Here is a 25,545-nt window from a genome sequence, read left to right on the forward strand (position 1 = left end):
AGTGTCTGATCCAATACGCTAAGCCTAGCAGTATGGGGGGGGGGAGGGGAGTATGGAGAAATTGCAAATGCAAATATACAATCTTACTAATTCCACTTCCGTGTCATGTTGGTGATATCCCACCATAAACCCTACCGTCTAAAAAAGTGAATAATTGAAAACAGTAATGCTGAATACAAATAATTATGGAGATACGGAAAAGTGCTGATAACTGGCCACATCTTTAATGACCTATATGAGTGGCCAGCTCCTCAATATAATTCATCCCATTAGGGATTTTGGTGTTTAACTCAGATATATTTTGATTCTGTGACCCATAGGAGTTTCTCGCGATCCTCTCCCCTGGGATGTGGCAAGATTCTATCAATGCCAAATAATTTAATCAAATTGGCATTGCTGTGGTGTTTTTCTTGATAATGCCTTGCAACTGGATAGTTATGATCTGCATTGGTCACTGCTCTCATACGTTGCAATATGAGAGTTTTCAACTGTAGTTTGGTACTGCCCACGTAGTTTAACCCACATGGGCATTCTAGGACATAAATAGTGTAATCACTCGTACATGTTATGATTTTTTTAATTATCTCTTTAGGTCTCGCCTAAGCCAGCGCATGCGCTGCTCTGGCGAGACTTTTAGTAAGTGGGCTTCAAAAAGCTGACCACAAGCTTTTTGTGTGGCCTAAAGCGTGCGGTTACACGCACAGGTGCCATCTGGCTTTCCTCGTCATGGCTCATTAAGCGCATCGCTCTCGGGCACCCTTACAGCGCGTGCACATCGCACACCACTCGCCAGACATGCCTCCTTGCTTTGAATGCTTCCTGGACATTTTAAACACGCACACAAAGCTACCCAACAACAAACTACTGCGCTTGCACAGCATCACTCAGTGTCACCACAGCATCACTCGGCGCCACCACAGCATCACTCGGCGCCACCACAGCATCACTCGGCGCCACCACAGCATCACTCGGCGCCACCACAGCATCACTCAACACATCAGTATCACTCCGCATCGCCTTTGCACTAGTACACCACATCATCATCACTCAGCAAGACCGGAGTATTATTCAGCATCACCTCAGCATTGTCTCGGCACCAGTCACCACCACCACCACTACCACCTCAGCATCACTCAGCACCACCTCAGCCTGCTCTCGGAATCTGGCATCTGTTGATTCTCCCCTAGCGTCTGGCCGCTGCTAGTGTTATAATACAGGTACTAGTTCCCAACCTTCACCCTTCGATTGTTTATGCCCCCTCAAAAAAAAAGCTTAAACAAACAACCATTGGAATAGGCCGAAATAGGTTGCCAGCATTGCAAGAACAAAAGAAAACAGGACATTTTTTATTGTAAATACTTTTATTAATATGGTCGTTCAGTTGTACATAATGCCTTCTTGGTCATGTATAAGGTAACAAAAATGCTTCTGACACTTTTTTATTAAAACTTTTCAGCATGCTGCACAGCAGCCACACTTCTCTACAGCACAGCTTAAAGAGATTGGCAAAGTCAATAGCTCTGGCTAAACACTTAAAAGGCCCCAAAGGCGAGACCTATTGGATATGCCAATGCTTGTTTCTTCCTTTTTGTCCTGTCCTACAAAGTAGCTATCCGGCTGCTACTGTGTCTGCAATCCTTACAGAAATTACACTTTCTAAATCCCTTGGCAGTTCCAAGCCATGTTGTGTTATTGGGCATGTTGTGGTAGCAATGAACTAAATGAACTTTTAGTGACTTGGATTTGCGATTATGTATGGTGTTTTTCCTATACATGAACCAATAATAGGATCAGATTCCAAAAGCCCCAAATGTCGTCTCACGATACTTCTAAATTTATTCAACCTGGTACTAAATGTAGTGATTAGTCTTGGGGCCTCTGTATCACTTTGACTTTTCTTTCTTGTTGCGAAAAGAGCTTTGTTCTGTGTAATGTTTTTGACTTTTCTACTAGCAGCGGAGATGATCGTATGTTTGTAGCCTCGTTCCCTGAATCTTTTTGTCATGATTTTTTGTTCTTCAACAATGCTACTTTTAGTGCTGAAATTCCTTCGAACCCGAAGGAATTCACCAAACTGGATACTGTTACGTAAGGGAGCAGGATGAATACTGTTAGCGTGCAGTAACGTATTTCCTGCAGTATCCTTGCAGAAGAGGCTGGTTGTTATTTTTCCATCTTCTATCTGAATGGCTACATCCAGAAACTCACTTTATAAGAGGGGCTAATAGAGTGGGTAAACGTAAGATTTAAATCATTATTGCCCAACTCTTTGATTAACTCCTTTGCTAGATCCACTGGACCATCCCATATCAGGAACAGGTCGTCAATGTACCTTATCCAGGTAGGGATGTGTTCAGTGAACCTATCATTAGCCTCCACCCACACAATGCGTTCCTCCCACCAGCCTAGAAAAAGATTGGCCTGGCTGGGGGCAAAACACGTGCCCATAGCTGTCCCAGATTTTTGGCGGTATAGTCTCTTACCAAACATGAAAATATTTTCATTTAGACAAAACAGCATCATTGTCTTAAACATTTGTGTATGATCCCAAAGAGAGATGTGTCTACACCCATCTGTTGGTTAATGCAGGTGTACAGCGAGCACACATCTAGGGCTATCATATTGTAGTTATCTTCCCACGTGATATCATGTACACGACGTAGAAACTCTGTGCTGTCTCTACAATATGACCTCAGTTTCGTTACAAAAGGTGAGAGGAAAAGATCCTAGAAGATCGAGGTATTCTCTAGTAGTCCTCCATTTGAGGACACTATCGGTCTCCCTGGTGGTCTGGTGGGATGTTTATGGATTTTTGGGAGTAGATTAAAGCAGGGAACACGAGGATTTTCTCTTTTCAAAAAGGTATACTCAGCTGTATCCAACATGCCCTCCTCCCACCATCCTCTCAACAATTCATGATATTGTGTAATCGATGTTCTATATACATCCCAACTGATCTCATAGCACAATGTGTAACTCAGTTGTCTCAATGCCTCATGATTATACTGTGCAATGTCCATAATGATTACATTTCCGCCCTTATCCGAGGGTTTTATAATTATAGTCTCATCATCTATTAGGGCCTTCAGGGCGTTCCTTTGTGATCTTGTCATGTTGTCACAACTAGGTCTCTGATGCTGTTCTCTCAACTTATTTATTTCACGTATCATGATCATATTGAATGCCTCAATGTTGTCGTATGGAACATTAGGATTGAAAGAGGATTTAGTTCTTAAGCCTGTGCGATACGTAGTATCTGGTCGAAAACCTAGGTCAATTAGCATTTTACTCTTTTCTTTTGCGGAAAGATTTGTCATATCGTCCTCCATTTGGTGCAAGTATAGGATGAAATTGGCATCCTCTATGTAACTGTACGAAGTATTACGTTTAAGTACTGGGCATTCGTAGTTCTCTTTCTGCTTGATGTTCCTTTTCCGATTAAGTTTACGAAATGTAAAAAAACGTTTATAACATTTGTAAGGAATTTGACTTTACTTCATTTCTATTCTAATGGGGCACATTTTTTAAAGTGTTAATTAACATAGGATGTGCGCATATGAATTTTCTATAATGAATATGCCCGTATCCTATTGACTACTCAAAACTCAGATAGTATCCGTTTTTTGGGTACATTGCCCGGCAGAATTCCTAACTGTACAAAGTATTACATTTAAGTACTGGGCATTCGTAGTGCTCTTTCCGCATGATGTTCCTTTTCCGATTAAGTTTACGAAATGTAAAAAAATAACATTTATAGCATTTGTAAGGAATTTGATTTGACTTTATTTCTATACTAATTGGGCACATTATTTAAAGTGTCCAATTATCAAGGGATGTACATATATGAATTTTCTATAATGAATATGCCCGTATCTCATTGATTCGAAAGTCAGATAGTATCCGTTTTTTGATGTCTTTAAATCTGAGATTAATTATCATGTTAATTATGAGATAAATCTACTCGGAATTGTAATTTAAACATTGTTAAACAATTCTTGTTGCCGTGCTTACATGAATTTCCTTTAATGTGATTTAAAGTTGTAGTGTTTTTTCACTGTTGAATGCTGACCTGTATCTTTACGGCCAGTGGAGCACAGGTCATTAACTGGACAAAGGCTTCGCCGAAACGCGTTCTGTTTTGACACAATAAAATCTTGTGCCTGTCCTTGGTGTGCCGCTGGAAGTTATTTGAGAGATCTCGAATTGTGCTTCTTCGTTGGAAATAAATAAATAAAATATATGTGTATATATATGTGTGTGTGTGTGTGTGTGTGTGTGTGTGTATATATATATATATATATATATATATATATATATATATATATATATATATACCAGAAGACTTCCACGCAGCTTACAGCGAGAAAACAAGCCCTCCAGTCGGACATCGGGTAAATATATTTATTTCTCCAACAGGCAAAGCATTACCGGTTTCGACCCTCACGTGGGTCTTCATCATATGCAAATACGAGGGGCAGTCACATCAAGGTTTAAATACACTTGAGTCTTAAAAAGTGAAGAAGGACTACGGGTGCTATTTACAATATAACCACGTTTTATACATATCAAAAAACAGGGTCGTTTTATTCATAGTACTCTTAAAATACTGTGGCTAATGCCCTACATTGTATAATGTTCGAGTTGCACCCTGATTCGAAATTCTGTATTTGTTCGGACTACAATGTCCATCATGCCTTGTTTATGTGTTTACAAGCTCCGTAATGTCCCTCTTACAAAGCCTTCAATTCTTTTGCCTTGGTGAGTTAAAATGAAAAACAGACGTCACATCTGGCCTCAAAAGGAACAGTTCCATGTCGGGCTAAGTGGCTATTATTTCTCACCTTTCCTCAAAGGCACTGCTCATCGCGTGTTCATTGTCCAGATCAACAATGTAACAGCCTGTTAAAAAATTATCTTCATCCGACTGTGCAGGAGTCAATGACTTTCACAAACCCTGGCTGCACTTCAAATATATATATATATATTATCCAACAAACGCCCAAAGCATTGAAGAAGCACACAACAGGTGATGTTAACCTCACGGTTATATTCTTTACAAACGGCAATGAGCTAGGCTGTGTGGTGAGGAACTCTGTCTTCGCCCCCTCTGTGCAGCACAGGAGATGTGGCGAATTCGGCCAGCGGCTCATTTAAGATGCCCACAAGGGTTTTTAAAATGCTTTAAAGATGGAATGCGGCGGAACCCACTGTGGGTAATATTATGCTCTAATACATGAACTACATGCCCCAACATGCAAAGATGTACGCACTAAGCGCAGCCCACTGAGGGTGAAAGAAATGAACTAAATCAACCAATTAGAGCCACCGGCGTGCATTACCAGCTGCCTATGAATAAGAGGCTTACAGCCTCAACGCTTCCGGCAAGATTAATTTTATCACTGTAATGAGGATGCTGGTTGCCGTTTGTAAAGAATATAACAGTGAGGTTAACATCACCTGTTGTGTGCGTCTTCAATGCTTTGGGCGTTTGTTGGATAATATATATATATATATATATATACACACATAATGTAACAGCAATTTGAAATGTAAATTCTCTTTGTAAAAATTCAAAAGGAACTGCAGTATAATGGATTTAAACAAAAAATAAATACATAATGGTGTCCATTAGGGGTTTAACCTGCCTTTGAACACATGCGGTCCTTTCAGAATGGTGCCTCACCTGTCAGCAGCAGACTAGATCCGGTCCCTGTTTGCAGATTGTAGATCTGTAGTAGTTTTTGGTTCTCACTGCAGAAGTGTGCTCTCAATTCTTCTGTTATTCTATTTCTTTAGGCATCGCTCTGCCGCGGAAGCTGAGGAGTCGCGTTTCCAGAGCATGTCTACAGCTGGGGAAGAACTTGAATGGATGGAGCCAGGACAGAGTCTGACTTTTGTTGGACACCAGGTAGGTGCACGAAGATGAGACCTCATTGACCCAGAGCATCTCTAAGCTCATGGACCTCTACGACGAGTTGTTGAGGTTGTTTTGCCAGTTGCTTCTTGAAAATGTCTTGGCAACATAGGAGTTCCTAAATTGTGGTACCTAAGACTGTCTGCATAAGTGTGCCAATAACGAAGGACTTGAAAGTTAATTTGAAATCCGGTTTGACGTTTGCTTGCACATTGAGACTGTGCTGGGTCATGCCTGGCTGTAATTTACAGACCAGGCCTCTGCCGGCATTGCATATATATCCATACCATATAGGCTTTTGCCTGGCTGTAGCATCAATATTCAGAATGTTTGGCGTGCTGTCTGACTATAATATCAATATTCACACTATCTGTGTGTCTACCTACCGTAACCTCAATATCCGAACTGTCTGGGTCTGCCTGCTGACCATATCCATCCTCGTACTTTCAATAGCCAGACTACCTGGGTCTACCCTGGCTGTAACCTACATATCAGATTGCATAAGTTCACAACATAGATTGACAAGATGAAGACCTGAACAAACCTTGACTGCATAATATTGATATTAGGCACATTATGTTTTTACAGGTAAATATTAAAAACGTAATATTGTAGTAGAACCCTAGATGTATTCCTTGTGTGCATAAAACAACCATGTGGGACTCTGCCTGTTTTCCATGTTGCAGGCATGTGGAGTCTTGTCTGTCTGATGGGCAGACAATAACTCACAGTAGAATATGCAAGCAACAAAGACTCTGGGCCTGATGAACTCAATGTCACAGATGGGGATTTTTTCTTCTTTTTTCTAATGTTTCTGTATAAACACATCTGCACTACTATGTATCTGAAATGTGCTTTTTTAATCTACAGGAAGTAACTGAAAGAGGAAACATTTATACAGGTAACCAGGCTGTTCCTGCATCTTCCGGCTCTGAATGTCCCCGCCCTCCTTTTTTATAAGGGTTTTGTCTACAGTGTGGTGGGTAGCAGTAACATTCTTCCTGGCTCTGCGTTATACACCATTCTTCTTTGCGTTGAAGTGCCAGACTGGAAACTGGGGTTTATGCAATACAGTTAGAATCTGTTTTGATAAAAGTGTGTTTAGTATTGGTCTGGCAGCCAATAGATTTCCAAACCTGGAGCCAAATTATTATAGTGACCTGAAGCCAGCCAAGAGCAACTGGTCAGGTGTGTACAGACTAGAGGTCTGTAGGTTTGAGTAACTGGCTTTAAACACATGTCAAGGACCCATTGAACTACACTCCTCTGGGGCAGAATGAAACCTCCCGATCGGGTGTTAATCAAGGAGTGCTACAGGAATTCAGACTCCACAATATACTGTTTGTAGGCTGTTTTGTTTCTCAGATGTTTTAGGCGTGTGTGTGTGTGTCTGTGTGTGTATGGATATATATATATATATATATATATATATATATATATATATATATATTCATATATATTCACTGAAAAAACCATAGGTTTCACACATGTTATAGTTAGCTGGACATTTTACTGATAAAAAACCAATGAAATTCCCCCGTTATAGTTACTGTAGGCAACTATAACTCACGCGACCGTAATCCTCTGCTGATGCTAATACTTTATTTAGACACTTATTTGCCCATGTCTTCTTCCATTAAATTTTAGCTATACATATATTACAAATATTTTTTTTTCATAAAGACACATATGTCATCAGCAGAGGATTACGGTCGCGTGAGTTATAGTTGCCTACAGTAACTATAACGGGGGAATTTCATTGGTTTTTTATCAGTAAAATGTCCAGCTAACTATAACATGTGTGAAACCTATGGTTTTTTCAGTGAATTTGCAAGGTTTTTTAAATGCTAATTCCTAACTATAACGTGTGTGAAACCTATGGTTTTTTCAGTGAATTTGTACGGTTTTTTAAATGCTAAGTTACTTTACGCCATTTGTGGCGTGCGCGCCCACTTAACGCAGTTCGTTCCGTGCGCGCACGGTGCGCTTCGCGCACCGCGTGCCCACGTTACGCTAGATGGGCCATGAACGCACGATGCGCTTCGCGCACCGTGCGCACATGGAGGACATATGATGAGCAATGTTGTGACAGGTAAAATATATGTTTTGTTTAGCTCTAATAAGCAATGCACTGCAGTGGGGAGAATGTGGATATTTTTTTTTTATTTATTATTTCTTACCGTACGCGTACGGTAAGCGTAATCGGCGAAATTTTCGAAAAAATTAAAATTGCCTTTTTTCACTTGGGGGATCGTTGGGGACTCCCTCGACATGGCTAGGTGCTTGGGAGCTGTGTAAACAGCCCCTTTACATGTTTTTGCACTTGGTTTTTCAACCCCACTGTCAGAGTGCGAGAGAGAAAATGGCGGCCGCCGCTTCCTGGTTTCGACCGATTCGAATGTTTACTAAGATCTAAGGGCCAATCAGAATCGCGCACGCCACCGTACGCGTACGGTAAGCGCACCGTAAGTGCACCGTAAGCTGGCTCAGATATATATATTGATTTAAAGGCTATTTTCTCAGAATCTACTGAACAGATTTACACCAAACCTACAAAAGGCACTTCCTTGACCTGAGGACTACCTCTCTGCCAAATTTCAAGTAATTCTGTTCAGCCGTTCGGGCTGTAGCTGTGTCTAAAGGTCCTATGGAAAAATGCATGGGAAAAACGCGTTTTGGGACCCCCCTTTTATCTCAGCCCCCGCTTGACGAATCCCCCCGAGACTTTCAGGGTAGGAGCGGAGCGTAGCGCCCCACCTATTTTGAAAAATTTGCGAGGATTCGTCAACCGGCGCCAAAGTTATTCAAAATAGAATGTTGCGGATTTCCTATGGAAACGTGGTCCTAACTATAACTACCTACTGGCAACCGCCAGTAGGTAATATATATATATATATATATATATATATATATATATATCCATTTCATCCTCCCTCTTCCTTCTATCTCCTCATGCCTAAAGACTCCATCAATGTGTTTAGCGACATGGTTATTGACAAATTGGAAAATCTGAACAGTTCTGTCCATCCAAAATCCACCGTCGAAACTACCAGTCCAAAAGTTATTGGACTCTTATGAAAAAGTTACAAAACAACGAGGTAATTGTCAGCAGTGCTGGTAAGCGTGGCAATACTGTCTTATGGCCGAGGACAGAAAATCTGACTGAAGCCCAACGCCACTTATCAGACTCTAGCTGTTAATGTAAATTTGCACGTCAACAATTAAACGTAGTCAAGGAAGTTGTATTTAAACATCTTCACCAATGGAAAAGACTTGACCTTTTGTCTAAAAACAAGTTTCTCTTCTTAAAGAATGATCACCCTACCACTCCTATTTTGTACTTCATTCAGATGGTACATAAGGGCATAGCTCATGTGCCTGGAAGACCTATTATTTCAGCAAGGAACAATGTTTTGGAGGCCAATTCTAAATATGTGGATTTTTTCTTACAAGAGCACATGATGCGTTTGACCTCCTTCATTCAGATACAGGCGATTTCCTGAGAAAACTTAAGGACGTCTAGTGGCAGTCCAGTTATCTGTTAATCTCCATGGACATAGCCTCATTGTACACTAGTATTCACCATGCTGATGGACTTTTGGCTGTTCAGTATTTTTTAAATGATCGAGCTCTGTGTTTACACAATCATAATTGCATGCTTCTTGTCATGATTGAATTATGTTTAAATAACAATTTGTTCCTCTTCAAAAAAGTTTTATATCATCAATTGAGGGGAGTGGCTATGGGAGTGTGTTTATCTCCCCGCTATGCCTGTTTGTTGGTTGGCTGGTGGGAGGAGCACGTCCTTAAGTCTCAGCACAAAGCAATTTGGGACACCCACATCCGATATTATTGCAGATACACTGATGATTTGTTTTTGGTATGGGATTGTTCCCAGGAGCAAGCATTAACATTTGTGACAATTATCAATGAGAACAGGCTCAATCTTAACTTTACAGCACCCATCAGTGAGTACAGGGTTGAATTTCTAGATGTGAAAGTGTTTGTTAGTAACAATTGCATACAAACCAAGTTACACAGAAAAAGTACCGCAGGGAACTCCACCCTACATGTCACTAGTCAACATCCTCAATGTCTGATATGCAGCATACCATATGGTGAATTCCTTCGCATAAGGCGGATATGTAGCCTCAAATCAGATTTGTTTGAGTGTCAACTTGATGCCTTTAATCACTTTCTCAGGCGTGGCTATCAAAGTGATCTAAAAGTGGCTTTTGATAAAGCCAATAGTCAGACCCGTGATATGTGTTTGGCACCCAAGCTTACATTGACTCCTGACTCTGTTACCCAACCCTCTTTTGATGAGAATAGTACTGACAATCAACCTATTAGACTTATTACAACTTAAAGCAAACAACAAATCCATAGGATTATAAATGCCCAATGGCCTATCATCCTAACGGATTTGACTTTAAGACCTCTGTTGCCACCCGTCCCTACTATTACATTCAGACGAGCTCCCTCTATGAGGGATGCTCTTGTCAAATCCAGACTGGAATTAACTCTCAAAACTACTTGGCTGACTAAAACAGGTTTTTTCAAATGCACATCATGCAGAGCCTTGGTGTTAATCGTACTGAATATATGACAGCTTTCAGTAACATTCCAGTCCCCATTAAAGAGCACTTCACTTGTCGGAGTGAATTTGCTGTGTACATGTTGGAATGTACTTATCATCTGAAATATATTGGTAGTACCAAACTGGCAGTGTATAACAGAATTTTGCAGCATTTGCGTGACATCATCAATTCGGATTCTAACTATACTGTGGCGCACCATTTTAAAGCAGTACATTCTAACAAAATTGATGACCTAAAATACTCAGTACTTGGGGCGGTTCCCATCTCTATACGTGGTGGGCACAGAGAGAGGAAGTTGCGACAGCTTGAGTCTTTTTTTTTTATCACGAGATTCGACACAAAGATGCCGAATGGCCTTAACACAAGTAAAGACCTACATAACTTTTTTAAGCACTTGTAGCTTTGGTGGGTCTTTCTCACAGCAGTTACCTCGTGTTTTTGCCCAGGTGTCCTGTAGATCAAGCTGTCTCTTCCTCAAATCTTATTTGATTATTTGATTTTTGCTGTATCTGTGTGATCTTTAGTCTATCTAAATCTGGATTTTACTACTATTCAGTATTGCTGCTTTCTGTGTTTTCCTAAATCAGCTTTTACCAGTTTTTTCTAATTTCGACTCTATTTTTGACTGTAAGTTTTTAGTCGCCAATATTTTTGCTCCGAATTTTTACCATCTAGCACTTGCACTTTCAGGACAGCCTGTTGGTTGAAAGCGTCCTTACCCAGCCTCTCCTTCATTTTATGTACACTTGTAGGTTTTTGGGTCCACATTTTGCACTTTCACATTTTGCACACAGTCTGGATATACATTGCACAAATTAATTGGTCTATTAGGTTCTTCTTATGCACAGGGTGTACAGCCACCATTAATTCATGACCAACATCGTTTTTATCTTGTCCATTTTACATTTTTTTATACTACGATACTTGGGGTAGAGGAGCATTTTCGGATATTAGTTCCTGCTTTAGGTGCACTTGCACTTTATTTGCCAAAATGACATTTTGCACAGTGTAAATAATTGACATTTGTGTTACAAGGGTATTTTATCTTGTATTTGCAGTTTTTACACATCTCCTCTATATTTTATACTATTTCAGTATTCGTGTTTTAGAGAGTTTTATGGACGTAATTTTACAACAAAATATATTTCTGTGTTTTATAGCACATGTATTGAATTTATGAATTACTATTTAATGTGCACTCTATTCTAACATATATGTTTGAACTTGGGGCCATTTATGGTGAAATTGTGTTTTCCACATTGTAGTCTTTTTTTTACGTCCCCACACTATCACCTGACCAATCGTATGTTTTTTTTTTTATTGATTACACTCTGGATATCTAATGTGATTCATCATCGGAGCAAGACCGCAGTCGGCGATCAAAACGCGTCTGGGCGGACACTGGTCCGATACACTTTGTGGTGTTATGCAAGAATGAAAAAATAAATTACTGAGAATAAACTTTGGAGTGCCGTTGTGGTCCGTACCTGTGCTATGTAAGCCCCTCTTGGTAGTAGGGGTAGTGGGACTGTTTCTTCGGAGATGTATGTGTGTGTGTGTGTATATATATATATATATATGTGTGTGTGAGTGAGATATATATGTGTAATATAACGCCGTGCCCATCACATCAGGCTAATAACACCACCCAATCAGAGATGCTGGATAGCAAAAGGTTCTTGGTGAGAGGAGAGTGGAAGATCTGGGCGAGGGGGTTTTAAGTAAGGTGATCAATTCTGATATTCACAGGACACTAATGCTGTATTATTTGTTGGTGTGGATTCCAAGGTGCTTGTGTTGAACGTCCTCCTGTTCAGCCCATTTTATCACTGGCGGAGCTTTAGCTGATTGATCATGTGCGTATCAAAGCTGCCTATTCCCAATGACTACCATCACATACTGCTTCCAAGTTAAGCAATTCGTGATGCATCTTTACATTTTTTGTGTGCCTGGCAATTTGTCTCAGGGCTGTTGCACGGGGGCAATACGTTTTATGTAAAGGGGCGTGGCCTGTGAATCAACTTTCATTTCATAATGTCCTCATCAGAGACAAAATAGTAATTGTTTCATACTGTTTTTTGAGCACGCCATCTTCCCAGGGCGGCAGTTTTAAACAGAGCAGGGCAGAGGGTTAGTGAACTGATGAGCACTGCAGTCAGTTTCCTTTGGATCCATAGAGATGCTTCTGACCCAGATCACCAAATCCATTACCCAACTTCGCTGTGGAGCCATACAGGTCTGCAGAAGCACCTTGTTCTTCTAAGCAAACTTTCATCCTTCTCTCCAGGTGCCACGCCTCCGTGGTTGATGCAGGATGAGGAGCCTGAAGACCAAGCACAAGAGATCGGGCCTTCTCACGAGGAATTCCTCAAGCAACGTAAGAAACCTTATTCTTTATTTTGACATTTTTATTTGGAGGCGATTTAGTCTTTGTTTTATTGCTATTTTTTTTAGGAAATGAAGAAGTCCGTTTCCAGTGTTTTAAAAAAAAAAATACATTTTTGGATAAATTTTAGGATACATTTGGGACAAAAGAATTCTTGTAACCACATGGGCCATTAAGCTCATGGCACATATGATAACAAGGGTTACATTGATGTCGTAAATATTAATATCTAACTTCAACAAAAACTGTTGCATTCCAGCACCACTGCATATGAGGTAGGGTGAGCAGCTTTGGGTAATATATACCCTTGTACATGGGTGGTGTGCGTAAATGCACCCTTGAAACAGGTATGCCTTATAAACAGGCAAGCATGGGCATTCCACTGGACTTCAAACTTGGTATGCCAGGCCTCAGAGAATCCTGCACATGGAAAGCATGGCATGTCAATATGAGGTTTTGTGTAGTGAGTGCTGATGAAAGAATGGTGCCAATGAAAGCACACATTTAGGGATTTATGATTTGTGCTGTAAAGACTGCACTACTTAGTAATTTTCTTGTATTTTCAGAGGAGAAGGAGAAGCTGAAGAAATTGCCGCCAAACCGTGTGGGGGCTAATTTCGACCACACATCCCAGACAGGAGACGGATGGCTTCCATCTTTTGGGCGGGTCTGGAATGATGGTCGGCGCTGGCAATCCAGGTAAGTGCAGAAGTTGCCACAGTGTGGGACGAGTACTAGTTGCTTTTCAGGGCTTAATTTAGCTTGTCCACTAGAAACCTAATAGAACACAAGCATTGGCATAGCCAATAGGTCTTGCCTTTGGAAGCTTATAAGTATTTAGTTATGCAGTACAATATCCTTGGTGCAGCAACATTGCATTGCATGGCTAAACACTTATAAGGTCCCAAAGGCGAGACCTATTGGCTATGCCAATGCTTGTTTTGTGCAAGTTTCGGGCGTACCCAAGCACTGATTACACGGGCTGGGGAAAGAACAGGCAAACGTGTGGCAATAAACTGGTCACTCACAGCCTTATCACAGCTCAAAAGACTGTAGATCACCAGGAGGAGATGAAAGAAACCAGGTGCCTCTCAAAGCTGCCATCGCTGGCTGCAACCGGGCTTTCTCCTCTTTTTAGCCAACAGTGTGAACATCTGGAGAGATGTTGGCAAAAAAAAAAGAAAACAAAAACAACTAGGGAGGCCAGGAAACAGAGCGCCGAACTCCAATGGAACAGGGTAAACATGGGAATTGGGAACTACCGGTATGTGGGTCTCGGAGATCTCTCTATTGAACATAGGGCGGGGAAACATCAGCCATAACCTCACAGGGAGGTTGCACCCATGAGCAGCGGAAGCAGTGTAAGAAAGGGACAGGCTTTCTCCAAGTGACTGGGAAACGAGTACTATAGATGGGATATTTCCGTTGGTACCTTGATCAGACATATTACTCCCCAAAAGACCCACACACATTGAACTAGGAAGGTTGACATATAGTCACAGGTTGTTTGTAAGGGCACAGGATGTTCGAGGCATGTGGGCTGCTGAATTCATATCTGTGCATAGATCGCCGCCTAGTGTTGGATGCGGATGTTTGCACGTTGTTGTCCTGGAAGAGTCTTTGAAGTATCCTGAGATAGGTGACTCCTCCCCTGGACCACAGTGCGCATGGGCATCCTCTCCATCCTCAGATTGTTTTTTTCCGCCATTGGGTTCGAATGTGCTTATCTTGACTCAAGTTAGGAAAATTTAGTTTTCAGGCCAAAAGGCCTTTAGTTTTCGTCGGTACTGTTCCCGATCGGTATCGACAATTTACTTGCTAGTTTAGCGACCTTAACAACTTTTTCGGATCCGTTTCATCCGACCATCGACCTTACATCGACGATGGAATCGAGGACCCCATTCAAACGGTGTCCTGTTTGCCACGCGAAATATCCACATATCGACGTCCACCCGGTGTGCAACAAATGCCTCTCTCCGGATCACGACGAATCGAAATGTATGGCCTGTGCCCGATTCAGATCCAAGAAGACTCTCCGGAATCGACGAGCCGCGAGACTAGAAGCGCAGCAAGCGGCACCGGCCCCGACCAACATCTTCAGCACCGAGGACGAATATGTTGAAAGCGTGGGAAACATACACTCCAGCCCCGCTTCCGAACACTATTCCAGATCGGAAGACGCAGATGAAGAGCTTTTTCACAGGGAAGAAGCCGACGATGAGGTAGGGGACTACGATGAGGCCTTCGGGGCCGAAGAAGATCGCTCTGGTGACGAGCAGGGCCTACCCGTCCAAACGGAGGCTATCAAAGTGCGTCAGTCTACGGCTCCGGTCGAGGGATCACCTTCAGGCCTTACCCGAGATCAATCCCGCAGTTCTTCGGCCCCGCCCTCTGGCCCGGCCTCGAACATCCAGCGAGAGACATTATTACCCAAAAAGACTGGTTTCCCTTCAACGAAACCGAAACCAATCGTCGCGCCGGTTCAACAGAAACCGAAAGCGAAACTGACACTGGTCGGCTCGAAGACCTCCACTCCTTCGACGCCAGCCAAAACCGTCGGCTCCGACCGCACCAAAAGGGACTTCGGCGCCGAACTCGCTGCAGCGGATGTCGGCACCGATCCAAAGAGAAAGGCCATCGGTACCACCAAAGCGCCTCGGCCCCCGGCACCGAAGCAATCGGCACCGACCACCAAGGTTAAAATGGCCGCTCCATCGGAATCCACCTCAAAAGCAGCAGCTACGGTCCAATCATCGACGCCGTCGACAGCTACTACCTCTCCTCGACTCGATGACCCTGTGGCTCCGAAGAAGTCCACACCTACCTCTACGGAACCACTCGGTGCCAAAGAACCTTCGGCGTTCTCGGTGCGACAAGTTGCAGCGTCCTTGCAACGTATCAGAGAAAAGGCAGCCCTCCAGCCCACGTCGGGCTCCGAGCCGAACAAGGCTCCAAAGGCCCCTTCGGCACCAACCAACATCACCTTTGGTTTGCCGCCGTCCACGGCGCCAAAACTATTCGAGATCAGAACACGTGTCACCCAGACAAGGTCCCCATCTACTGGACACTCTCCTACTGGGACATCACCTTCCCACTTCATCGACGCCGACACCGGCAGGCTCCTGCTCCGAAAGCGGAAGATCACTTCCGAGCAGGCTTTGGACTCTTACAGAATCCCTCTAAAGCAAAAACTACCGGCGGAATCGGAACCAGTCCTTTATGAACGCCTCCACACCCCCTATCCAGATCCACTGTCCTTCTCTCCGACGCACTCCGACACGGACGCAATGGAGGACTACATGGGTGACGACACCACCTACCCCAGGGATATGGATCCTGAGGACCAGCAGGACCCAGATCAAGCTTGGGATGACCCTGTAGACCCGGGTGCCGCTACAGATACCCAGGACACGCAGCTTTATGGCGCAAAAACATCTCCCACAGAGGACACTGCTGCATTCAACGCCCTCATTGAACGTGCCGCAGCCAATCATGGAGTGCAACTCCACTCGGACACAATCGAGGACGATTTCTTGGTGGACACTTTCGCATCCTCAGAGAGGACTGTAAAGACTCTGCCCATGTTAAAAGGTGTCCTTAAGCCAGCAAAGGACATTTTCAAGGAAACAACCAGGGCACGGGTAATAAACCCCAAGATCGAGAAAAAATACAAGCCTGCACCTGGGGACCCTACGTACATTAGAGGCCAGTTACCTCTGGACTCCATCGTAGTTGCTAACGCTCGCAAACGGGCACACTCGCAGACAACTGGTGATGCTCCTCCCCCGGACAAGGAGTCCAAGGTGCTAGAGACCTCCGGCAAAAGGATTGCAGCCCAGGCGGCAAACATATGGCGCATTGCCAATACACAGGCGCTCCTAGCTCGCTACGATCGCTCACACTATGACACGTTAGAGTCCCTACTCCAACATCTACCAGACGAGTACAAAAAGGCAGCGGAGCTCCTCATCAGGGAGGGACAACTTCTCACGAACGCATCCATTAAGTGTGCACTGGATGCCGCCGACACAGCTGCGAGAGCAATAAACACCAGCGTCATGCTACGACGACACGCCTGGTTACGAATCTCCGGATTCAAACCTGAGGTTCAAAATGACATCCTCAATCAGCCTGTCAACCCCGACTACTTATTCGGACCAGAGGTTGACACCACCCTAGAAAAGATCAAAAAAGACACAGACACTGCAAAGTCAATGGGGGCTCTGCAAACGCAGACATTTCGTAGTGGCTCCTTTCGTCGCCCCGGAAATAGAGGAGCGGGTAGAGGACAGGGGTCACAGCAAACCTACAATAAAGGGGGCACACAGAGTACATACGATAAAACCCGAGGTGGATATCGTGGCTCCAGCACAAAGGGCAGAGGACGCGGTTACGGCAACACCAGGTCCTCCCCCAAAAACAAACAGTGACGCCCTCTCCCTTCCCCCCGACCACATAACACCTGTCGGGGGAAGACTCCAGCGGTTCCTGTCCACGTGGAATACCATCACCACGGTCAGGTGGGTCAAAGATGTTATTCAACACGGTTACTGCCTCGAATTAACCTCCACTCCACCCACAATACCGCCCAAGCACCGTCCTATGTCCTCAGAGCACTTAGCATTATTACAGCAGGAAGTGCTAAGTATGCTGCACAAAGGCGCAATAGAGGTCGTGCCCGTCCACCAGCAAGGGACAGGGGTGTACTCTCTGTACTTCTTAATACCAAAAAAGGACGGGTCACTCAGACCTATACTAGACCTGAGACCCCTCAACCACTACATTCTCTCAGAGCATTTCCACATGCTCACCCTACAGCAGGTTCTCCCGCTGCTCAGACAGGGAGACTTCCTAGCCACGCTAGACCTCAAAGATGCGTATTTCCACATACCCATACACCCGTCACACCGAAAATATCTCAGGTTCACTATTCAGGGGCAGCTACCAATTCAAAGTCCTCCCCTTCGGCATGACAACAGCACCCAGAGTTTTCACAAAGTGCCTAGCTACAGTGGCTGCACATCTACGGAGACAACACGTTCACGTCTACCCTTACCTGGACGACTGGCTTGTTCAGGCAAAGTCAGCCCAGCAATGTGCCAGCCACATGTCCCTCACCATTCACCTTCTTCACAGTCTGGGATTCTCACTAAATTACCCAAAATCACATCTCCAACCCGCACACGTACAACAGTACCTAGGTGCGACCATAGACACTCTGGCAGCCACAGCTCAGCCAAATTTAGTGAGGATCAACAGCATGCAAATGCTGATCTCAAAGTTCAAACCCCAACACTCCCTTCCTGCGCGAGTGTTCATGCAGTTGATAGGCATGATGGCCTCCTGCATTTTCATAGTCCCGCACGCGAGGCTACATATGCGCCCGCTTCAGGAGTGCTTGGCACGTCAATGGAATCAGGCTCACGGGCAATTAAAAGACCTAGTGTTTGTGAGTGGTCGGGCATACAACTCTCTGCATTGGTGGACTCCACAAAACCTTTGCAAGGGCCGACCGTTCCAAGAGCCTGTTCCACAAATAACACTGACAGCGGACGCGTCTCTCCAGGGATGGGGAGCTCATGTACTCAATTACACAGTGCAGGGACTATGGACAATACAACAAAAGAAGATGCACATCAACCTTCTCGAACTGATGGCAATCTTCCTGGCAATGAAAGCATTCAAGGTACACCTGTGCAACAAGGTCGTGTTGATCCGGACGGACAACATGACTGCCATGTACTACATACAGAAGCAGGGAGGAACGCACTCTCCACAGTTGTCTCATCTGGCTCAGAGCATGTGGAAGTGGGCCATTCAGAGGAACATATTCCTCATGGCGGAACACCTCCCCGGCAAGGACAACCAGATGGCAGATCTGCTCAGCAGACACAGCCACCAAATGCACGAGTGGGAGCTACACCCGTCAGTACTCCAACCGTACTTCCAACAGTGGGGTCATCCAGAGATAGACCTATTCGCCACAAGCGAAAACGCAAAATGCCACAGCTTTGCCGCCAGGTTCCCACATCCACAGTCGCAGGGCAATGCGATATGGATGAACTGGTCCGGCAGATTTGCGTACGCTTTTCCCCCAGCGCCGTTAATACCGCTGGTGGCACGCAAACTGCGACAGCACTCGCTGACACTCATCCTGGTTGCTCCAACATGGGCACGCCAGCCATGGTACACCACCTTTCTGGAACTTTCCGTGGTGCCGCATCAAAGGCTGCGGATCAAACCCGCGCTTTTGACGCAGAACCATGGAGAAATTCAGCACCCAGATCCGCAACAGCTGAACCTGGCAATCTGGCTCCTGAAGTCCTAGAGTTTGGCTACCTAAACCTGCCACCTGACTGTATGGAGATCATTAAGGAAGCTAGGAGACCCACTACCAGAGCTTGCTATGCAGCCAAATGGAAGAGGTTTGTCATTTATTGCAACAACAATGACATTAACCCGCTAGACGCATCCATTCAAAACATAATCTGTTACCTCTTACACCTATACCGATGCAATCTGGCATATACCTCAATACATATCCATTTGACCGCAATAGCAGCCTATCTCCAAAACAGGCAGCACCTCTCTTTATTCCGGGTGCCTGCCATCAAAGCTTTCTTGGAGGGACTTAAGAGTGATTCCCCCAAGACACCCACCAGCACCGGTGTGGAACCTCAACTTGGTCCTCACCCGACTGATGGGTCCACCCTTCGAACCTCTCCACTCATGTGAGATTCAATTCCTCACCTGGAAAGTAGCTTTCCTAGTGGCAATCACTTTGTTAAGAAGAGTTAGTGAACTCCAGGCACTGACCATTCAAGAGCCATTCATACAGGTTCACGCAAACAGGGTTGTTCTACGCACCAACCCCAAATTCATGCCTAAAGTAATATCGCAGTTCCACATGAATCAAACTATTGAACTGCCTATTTTCTTTCAGAATCCAACAAATGTCGCTGAAAGAATGCTCCATACACTAGATGTCAAAAGAGCCCTCATGTACTATATAGACAGAACTAAACACTTTAGGAAGACAAAACAACTTTTCGTTGCCTTTTCTCCACAACACAAAGGCAACGCCATCTCCAAAGCAGGTATAGCCAGATGGATCGTTAAATGTATTCAAATTTGCTATCAAAAGGCTAAACGCACATTAACGATCCCCCCCACGAGCCCACTCAACACGTAAGTTAGGGGCCTCCATGGCTTTCCTGGGAAACATTCCTTTACAGGATATATGTAGAGCAGCCACATGGTCCACTATACATACATTTGCCAAACACTATTGTGTAGATGTACACTCGAAACAGCAGGCAGCTGTAGGACAGGCTGTTCTCAAAACTCTTTTTCAGACTGCTGCAGCTGGCACTGGTAGCCGCCGCTAATAGGAGGTACTGCTATATATTCTATGCACAGATATGAATTCAGCAGCCCACATGCCTCGAACTGAATATGCTACTTACCAGTATGCATCTGTTCTTGGCATGTAGGGCTGCTGACATTCATATCGCCCACCCTCCTCCCCGGCGCCTGTAGCAGCTGCAGCTCTCAGAATTACTTTATAGCATGGCCATCACTTTCTGTATCTACTCCATCACTGCCACAATGGCGAAAAACAATCTGAGGATGGAGAGGATGCCCATGCGCACTGTGGTCCAGGGGAGGAGTCACCTATCTCAGGATACTTCGAAGACTCTTCCAGGACAACAACGTGCAAACATCCGGACCCAACACTAGGCGGCGATCTATGCACAGATATGAATGTCAGCAGCCCTACATGCCAAGAACAGATGCATACTGGTAAGTAGCATATTCAATTTTACTCCTAAGCGGTAACACTACCAAACCTGACACAGGTTAGGCGGTGTGGCTCAAGACCCAAAGCGTTACGGCAAACTACCATGAAGAGACGATAAACTGTACACTTATCAGACGACTAGAATGGATGGTCTAATTAAGTCTGCTGGCTTGCTCAACTGTTCATGATCACAGATTTTAATCTCGATGGGTCCACTTAGCCTTTCATCCTTCAGAGGTCGATAAAATTAGTTCCACTGAGATGGATAACAATACATGTGTAGCCTGCGCCAAAAAGCCCCAAGGGTTGATTTATGCTCTTTACAAATACATGTTTTGTAAGACCCACTCGTCTCTCGACCCTTCAGGAGATACCTCTTTAAAAATAACACACGCCTTTCAAAACACACACACACTACAAACCACAGACCCACACCAGTGTGGTTCAGGAACAAATGCCTAACGGAGGACCTGCTTTAGAGGATCGCAAGCAGTCAAATGTTTTCAGAAAACGCACGGAGGCAAAGTAATAGCCAGCTGCTGTGTTATACAGCTACCCAGTAGAGTAACATAGCATATGGTTTACAGAGTTAAATGTGAATAGTAGGCTAGTACGCTAGCTAAAGTTTTACACAAATATTATGCGGCAGCAATGAATCATTTTCCTTCAGATGCTGCAAGTCCGTGTGTGCCAAAATTTGTCGAGGTTATAAACATGCAGTTATACACAGGGGTTAAAACAATTTAAAACTGTGAAGTGTTGTGTTCAGTGGTGTAATCATTACGTCATCAATGATGCTGAGAGTACAGCAGTGTGATCGAACCGCATAAAAACTACTAGTTACCGGTTTAATTGCTGCTGCTAAGACAATCGGAGACTGGCATGGCGAGAGGCAGGGACAGACAGTAAAAGCAAAAGAGAGTGGGCGAGCGACAAAGAGCGGAGGGAGGGAGGGAGAGATAGAGATAGATAGATAGAGAGAGAGAGAGATATCGAGAGAGGGAGGGATTCGAGAGGGGGAGAGATCGAGAGAGGGAGAGATCGAGAGAGGGAAAGATCGAGAGAGGGAGAGATCGAGAGAGGGAGAGATCGAGAGAGGGAGAGATTGCGAGAGGGAGAGATCGCGCAGGCTTGAGGCCAGCAGCTGGCAGCACTTTGAAAATCCCCTTACTAAAAGTCGCGCAACAGCGCATGCGCTGTTCTAGGCTCGACCTAAAAAACTACAAATGATCTTGACTCGAGTCAGCCTTGCTCCAGAAAACAGGAGTCTCGTGGCACAAGAAGTCATGGCAGGAAGAACTTCTTTGTCTTCGCCTTGACCTCTTCTCTAAATGTGATGGCCAAGTTCTTTGTGCAAGTTTCATTCAGCACAAGCTGGCTGTTACAAATTCCTTGTTGGAGGTTTTTACTTTTTTGACGGTTCAAAATCTGATTGGCGTCAGGCAAATTCACTATAAACAGCTAGGAGGAAACTGTGACGCTCTGGACCGGGAAATAATTCAATTGTTTGGCGGCTAGTGGTTTGTGGAGGTGCACTTGTTCAGTCTGCAATCCAAGCTCCTTGCAACAGACATGGCACACGTTGAACTGCTCTCAAAAATCTGTTGCCGCTAGTAGAATTGAGTGTAAGGCCATACCTTTGGCAAACGTGCAATATATAATTGTGTATAACCTGATATTTTTAACTATTTAATACAGTGAGAAGTTTGTGCCATAGCATGGTTCAGCGAGACCAAAAGTTCTCAACAATGCGGTGACACAGTTGGGATTCGGGGCCCTCCCATATCTAGTGCGTCTCTCAGTGGATTGATCAACACATGACCACATATCGATAAATCTCCTTTTGTTTCAGGCATCAGTATCGGGCAGAAGGAGAGGATGCTAGAGCTGGGAAGAGAAAAGCTGGCAAACCCTGGCAGTCCAAGAAGAAGAGGAAGAGAGGGGACACTTGATGATCATTCATGGACACACACCCCCATCCCAAGTGTTCAGAGAAATATTGGACAAGACTGGCTTCTCTCTCTGTACAGATCTCCACTCCGCAACATTCCACCTTTGTAAGAAATGTATCAAGGACTAGTCACCGTGCATAGATGGTTCTGTCTGAAGTAGCCCGAGATGCAATATTAATTCAGAATCAATTCGTGACTTTTCTGAAAACTACATTATCTCTGAAACTTAACAGAAGGGTGATTTAATAATCGCTTCCAAAGATTGTATTTGAAAGCGTCATTGGTGAGTCTGGTGGCTGGCTTCTTCTTACCTGAATCAACCTCATTTAACAATTTGTGGACTGGGAACATCCAGCAATCCCCGACCTTCCTTAGAGGTTTTGCTAAAACGGTTTAAGTCCCAATGAGAGAGAAAAACAGTCCTCAGTAAAGATAGCCATATTTGCAGAGATGTTGGAGGCTACTCTCAGCCTGCCCAGAAGCCACAACACGAGTGCACGTTCCTTGATGACATCAAAAGCAGGAAGGTATTCAGACTTTTAGCAAGGGACTCCAAGGTGGTTAGTTGGGTGTGGTGGACCTGTTAATGCATCGGTGCTCCCAATCGATAGCAGGTAAAGATGTGATGGGTAGCTTTCAGCTCCTCAGTATTGCAAGGTTTGCCAACGTTGTCTGGTTTCTTGCTCTGGCATTTACCTTTGGAAGTGTTGAAAAGTAGGACTGACCTTGTTATAATTTTGCCTCTCCCTGACCAGTTTGAGCTGTGCAAAGTTCAGTTTCTAAGCAATGAAGAATCCGAAAAAAAAAAATGTTCTCATGGAAAACAATAGCACTCATGCATAGTTCTGGCAGGGAAAAGGCATATCCAGGTTTAATTGATTTTCTCATCGGATTGCCTGGCTTGAATGGTTGGGAATAGCGAGAACTTTAGCAGTATTGTTATTTTATAAAAGTTTTTACTGGGCTTGTTAAGATATGTAACTACAAAGCAGAGTAGATAATGATGTTTAATTCTACTTTGCAGAGTTGTATGTGTTTTCTTCTTGGTTTAATAAATCCATATTTGATTCCATTTTTGCTTTCTTTGGCCTTTAAATGCTCTGCCAGTCATGTGATAGGGACCAAATATCATAGTCATGAGTAGAACTTGAAAAGGCCAGGTTGCTTTGAACTTAACACCAGCCTTTGGAGACATGAAAGACCTACAGCATATATTTTCCAATGGAAACGTCGGTGAGGTTAAGCTTCACCCCGCTCTATTCTCCACCATCCTTACAAGCTCATGCAATAACTGAAAAGCAAGGACCAAACTGCTGTTAGAAAGGTCAGAGATAACTTGGGGCCACTGTATTTTGACCACATATTTAAGGAGACTCTTAGTCTCGATATTAAATTTCAACTAAACGCCAACGCATTTTTCTTTTTTTTTAAAGTAATTTATTAATGGCGTTTTTGAATGCGGACAAGACCACTCCAAGAACCCGAGCTCTATTTGTTTGTCTTTGCCAGTGTGATCCTAACTCTTTGTTTTCTGAACCCAACCGGTAGTTGGCCGGATAACACAAAGTATGTTAAATTGTAAGTAATCTTTTCCATATTCAAGATAGCTGACACTCCAAATGGCGTCCCTCAAAATAGTTTTGGTGCTTTGAAGTAACTGTTAAACAGAATAACTCATTCATTAATGTTTGGGAATGGGGCAGCTGAAGATTATTTTTCAGTGCAACCGCAGCAATCAATTGTAAATTTTTGCCACCTTGCAATACAGATGAAATCATTTCAGGGTATCAAATGGTTCCTTCTTTGTAGCACAGACCTAAACACGAGCTAGAGACTGAAAACACAAATAAGACATTAGAAATCTGGACACTAACTCTCTTGTTGCAAAAGCAGTTTTTAACAGATAACAATTCATGAAATCTAGATCTATGAAGGGGTACGAATTCCACCACTATGTGGAGGAATTCAGGTACAAAAATAGAATAATGCCTTGTTAGTTCAATTGCTATGCTATCCTTCGAATTGCTATGATTTGCGCCTGGATACCCCCACAGTTTTATAAATGTATTTGATTTGACTAGATATATTTACATCTTGCCATTCACCTTCAAAACCACTCTTTCCACACATATTTTCAGGCTTGCTATTCTTTTTGTTGCTTACTCATGATATGAATATGCAGTTCAGACTATTTCTAGTTTATTTCATGGAAGCATGTCACTCGCGTGTATTTTTAAGCATAATGGCAGCAAGTTGTTAACATTGACTGTGGCAACTTACAAAATGTAAAAGACTTCGATAAAAACGTCATGAAAGAGATAATAAGCCAAAATGGAAAGTTACATTTGTGAGAGTTCCCCTCCTCCTTTCCTCTACTTTAACACCCATTAGATTAATGGATAATTCAGTTTCGGAATATATTACAAATGTTTGTTATGGGACAGAGGAGCCCCACTATTTTATCTCAGAAATTAATCGGTCTGTAGTTTTGAGGGGAATTAACTTCACACAAGTTATTTTGAAGCATTATAGTTCCAATACAGCAAGCATTAAACCAAGTGCCTTTAAATACATGATCTGGCAATGTCATTGAAATATTAGCAAGGTCGGGTATCTTTGGATCATAGAGGCCACCCTGTACATAGTGGCATTTAAAGCCTTGCAACTCGCCACAAGGAGTCAGGACAACCAGAATATGGTCCAGATGAAGAAGCAACCCCCTTCAGGTTCAGTCCATCTTGACGGCATTTGGCAAGGGTGCTACATTCAAGACCTCTGCCAGACTGCAACATGGACGTCAGTGCATACATTCACCAAGCACTACTGCCTCAACACACACATCTACAGAGAGGGACATTTTGCACACTGTGTTCTACAAGACGTTTTGGTTA

The 25,545-nt window shown here is 43.8% G+C and overlaps 1 protein-coding gene across 4 annotated transcripts in view; it reads left to right on the forward strand.

Moving 5' to 3' along the window:
• Positions 1–23,726, forward strand: part of CENATAC (centrosomal AT-AC splicing factor) — a 64,280-nt gene extending 40,554 nt beyond the window's left edge. For all 4 annotated transcript variants that reach the window (XM_085645882.1, XM_085645884.1, XM_085645883.1 and 1 more), the window contains 5 exons: positions 5,797–5,908; positions 6,785–6,815; positions 12,803–12,892; positions 13,468–13,600; positions 22,555–23,726. In XM_085645882.1, coding sequence (XP_085502008.1) covers positions 5,797–5,908; positions 6,785–6,815; positions 12,803–12,892; positions 13,468–13,600; positions 22,555–22,654 — 466 coding nt within the window. In that variant the 3' untranslated portion in view covers positions 22,655–23,726. The remainder of the gene's footprint in view (positions 1–5,796; positions 5,909–6,784; positions 6,816–12,802; positions 12,893–13,467; positions 13,601–22,554) is intronic.
• The last annotated feature ends 1,819 nt before the right edge of the window (positions 23,727–25,545 follow it).

Source organism: Triturus cristatus, chromosome 3_1, assembly GCF_964204655.1.
Source record: "Triturus cristatus chromosome 3_1, aTriCri1.1, whole genome shotgun sequence".
NCBI lineage: Eukaryota > Metazoa > Chordata > Amphibia > Caudata > Salamandridae > Triturus > Triturus cristatus.